A 2,673-nucleotide genomic window follows, 5' to 3' on the forward strand; every position below is an offset into this window, starting at 1 on the left:
TCGCTAAGGCCTTTGCAGGAAAGGAAGGTATGTGTCGGGGGTTCAGTGGCCTCCCCTTCCTTCCCTCCTGTCAGAGTGCAGGACCAGAATCCAGGAAAATGAACCAGTCAGCTTCATGAAGAATAAACAGAACTTTATTAATAGCTCCTGAATCAGCAATTCCAAATCATTCAGCGTCTTAGCTGAGACTGACCCCTCCCCGCAGAAGCAGTAGCTAAAACCCTCAATCAGGTCTACTCCACCCCCAGCCAAAAGCACGCAAAAGAACATCTCCACCTCTTTCCCACCGTTACTACTTCGTCCATCTCTCTCCCCCCTCAGCTTCCAACTCCCTCTGCTCTATGCTGCATTCCAACTCTCTGAGAGAGAGATCTCCAAGGCCACTAAGATAAGACCCACCTGGCACCCCTCAGCTCCTACATGCTCTAACTAAACTAGCCCCAGCAAAAGCAACCCCCACCATCCCCACCAACAGAATATGAAGCATATATCTGGTAGAATACAACTAGGATTCTAACACCTCCTTTCTTCCTTTGAGGAGACTGCAATGGAGCCCAAGGTGCAGAGCTGGACTCAGGAGGGAAAGGCAGAAATGAAGGCTCTACTTTGGACATCAAGCTCTGTGTATCCTGTATGTTTGTGTGTGTGTGTGTTTGCCTCTGCTGTTCTTATGACTGGGAATGGAGCTGAGGACTGAGGAGAGAAGAAAGGGTCATTTTCGCCCAAATTCGGAATTTCTGTGCATCAAAGAGTCCAATGTGTTGAAATAGCAAAGAACTTTATTGAGAACACAGAGTCAGAAATTCAGTGTTTCAGACAGAAGTGCCCACTCCAAGAGAAACAATACATTAAAACCCAAAACCTAAAACTCCACCCTCTTCCAAACCTAGCCCCCACCTTCAGTTCCCACAGTCTCTGCCCCACAGGAAACAAGGTCCCTTTGTCATCCCCAGAAACTAGCCCCCTTTCAGTTAATACCAGCATACAACTTTCTTCAGCCAACATCCCACACATTACAAAAGTTATCATCCCTATAACTATTAAGCCAGTTGTAAAATTATCCCAGACCCCCCATCTAGCTAATTTATAAAACGACCCATAATCCCCAGCCAAATTTAGAACCTAAAGCAACTATCTATACTATTAGCAATTAAAACCTAAACTTAACAAAATACAACTTTAAAACATAAACAGACATACGGACAGACAAACCTTACAAACAAATCAAAAGGGCTTTTCTTAGCACCACTGAAACAAAAATATTTTTCTTAATTTCCTTTTTGACAAAAATAATGTTAGTTTACTGCTGAGATTTGTGTGGCTTCTCTCCGGTGTGGACTCTCTGATGTTTCACTAGGTTTGACCTCTGAGAAAAACATTTCCCACAATGCTGGCATTCGTATGGTTTCTCTCTTGTGTGGACTCTCCGATGCATGACAAGGACTGACTTGTAGGCAAAACATTTCCCACAAAGTTGGCATTTGCATGGCTTCTCTCCTGTGTGAACTCTCCAATGTATTGCTAGGTATGGCTTCTGAGAAAAACATTTCCCACAATGCTGGCATTTGTATGGCTTCTCTCCTGTGTGAACTCTCTGATGTGTCACTAGGATTGACTTCCGAGAAAAACATTTCCCACAATGCTGGCATTTGCATGGCTTCTCTCCTGTGTGAACTCTCTGATGTGTCACTAGGTCTGACTTCGAATAAAAACATTTCCCACAATGCTGGCATTTGTATGGCTTCTCTCCTGTGTGGACTCTCTGATGTTTCACTAGGTCTGACTTCGAATAAAAACATTTTCCACAATGCTGGCATTTGTATGGCTTCTCTCCAGTGTGGACTCTCTGATGTGTCACTAGGATTGACTTCCGAGAAAAACATTTCCCACAATGCTGGCATTTGCATGGCTTCTCTCCTGTGTGGACTCTCTGATGTGTCACTAGGTATGACTTTGTAGAAAAACATTTCCCACAATGCTGGCATTTGTATGGCTTCTCTCCAGTGTGACCTTTCTGATGTGTCATTAGGTATGACTTCTGACAGAAACATTTCCCACAATGCTGGCATTTGTATGGCTTCTCTCCGGTGTGGACTCTCTGATGCACGACAAGGATAGACTTGTAAGCCAAACGTTTGCCACAATGCTGGCATTTATGTGACTTCTTTCCTCTGTGGACTCTCTCATGACTCAAATATTCTTCTGCAAAGAAGGACAATGATAGATAAGATTGAAAATCAGAGTTAAGAGAGCCCTCATTAAACCCTCCTTATTTGAGATTAAATTAATAAAGTTGCCTTGAATAACCCAAGCGTGACCCTGCTGCTTATGCCCGTAAATCCATGGAGCGATTGTATCCTTACTCATAGGAGCTAGCAAAGAATGGGGACTGCCTTGAGGGAACCAGTGGAAGCAGATAGTCAAAGGACTGTTGAAACAATATTCCGTTAAACATTTGCAAAAATACTTTGATTGACAGGTGGCATCATATCCTGTGAGACTGCCATAAAGTGTTGAGTCAGAGCACATGGCATGATGCAAGCTAACTGCAGAGGTCACTTCATGCTCTTTGGCACCAGAATATGACTCCCAACCAATACAGTATACAGCTCACATGCAGATTGGTGTGGATTGGATTGGAGTTGTGTGTACAAGAGATGGTGAAGCTGAAGG

General features: G+C 43.7%; 1 protein-coding gene across 1 annotated transcript; it reads right to left on the reverse strand.

Annotated features, from left to right (window-relative positions):
* Positions 1–657: 657 nt before the first annotated feature.
* LOC149273991 (uncharacterized) lies at positions 658–2,367 on the reverse strand. The gene is made up of 2 exons (XM_089505945.1): positions 2,364–2,367; positions 658–2,268 (listed from the first exon to the last, which is right to left on the reverse strand). The coding sequence occupies exons 1-2, from the start codon at positions 2,365–2,367 to the stop codon at positions 1,301–1,303; spliced, it is 972 nt and encodes a 323-aa protein (XP_089362071.1). The 3' UTR covers positions 658–1,300.
* Between the last annotated feature and the right edge of the window lie 306 nt (positions 2,368–2,673).

Source organism: Sceloporus occidentalis, unplaced genomic scaffold, assembly GCF_023333645.1.
Source record: "Sceloporus occidentalis isolate IW3139 unplaced genomic scaffold, rSceOcc1.0.p SCAF_354, whole genome shotgun sequence".
Taxonomy (NCBI): domain Eukaryota; kingdom Metazoa; phylum Chordata; class Lepidosauria; order Squamata; family Phrynosomatidae; genus Sceloporus; species Sceloporus occidentalis.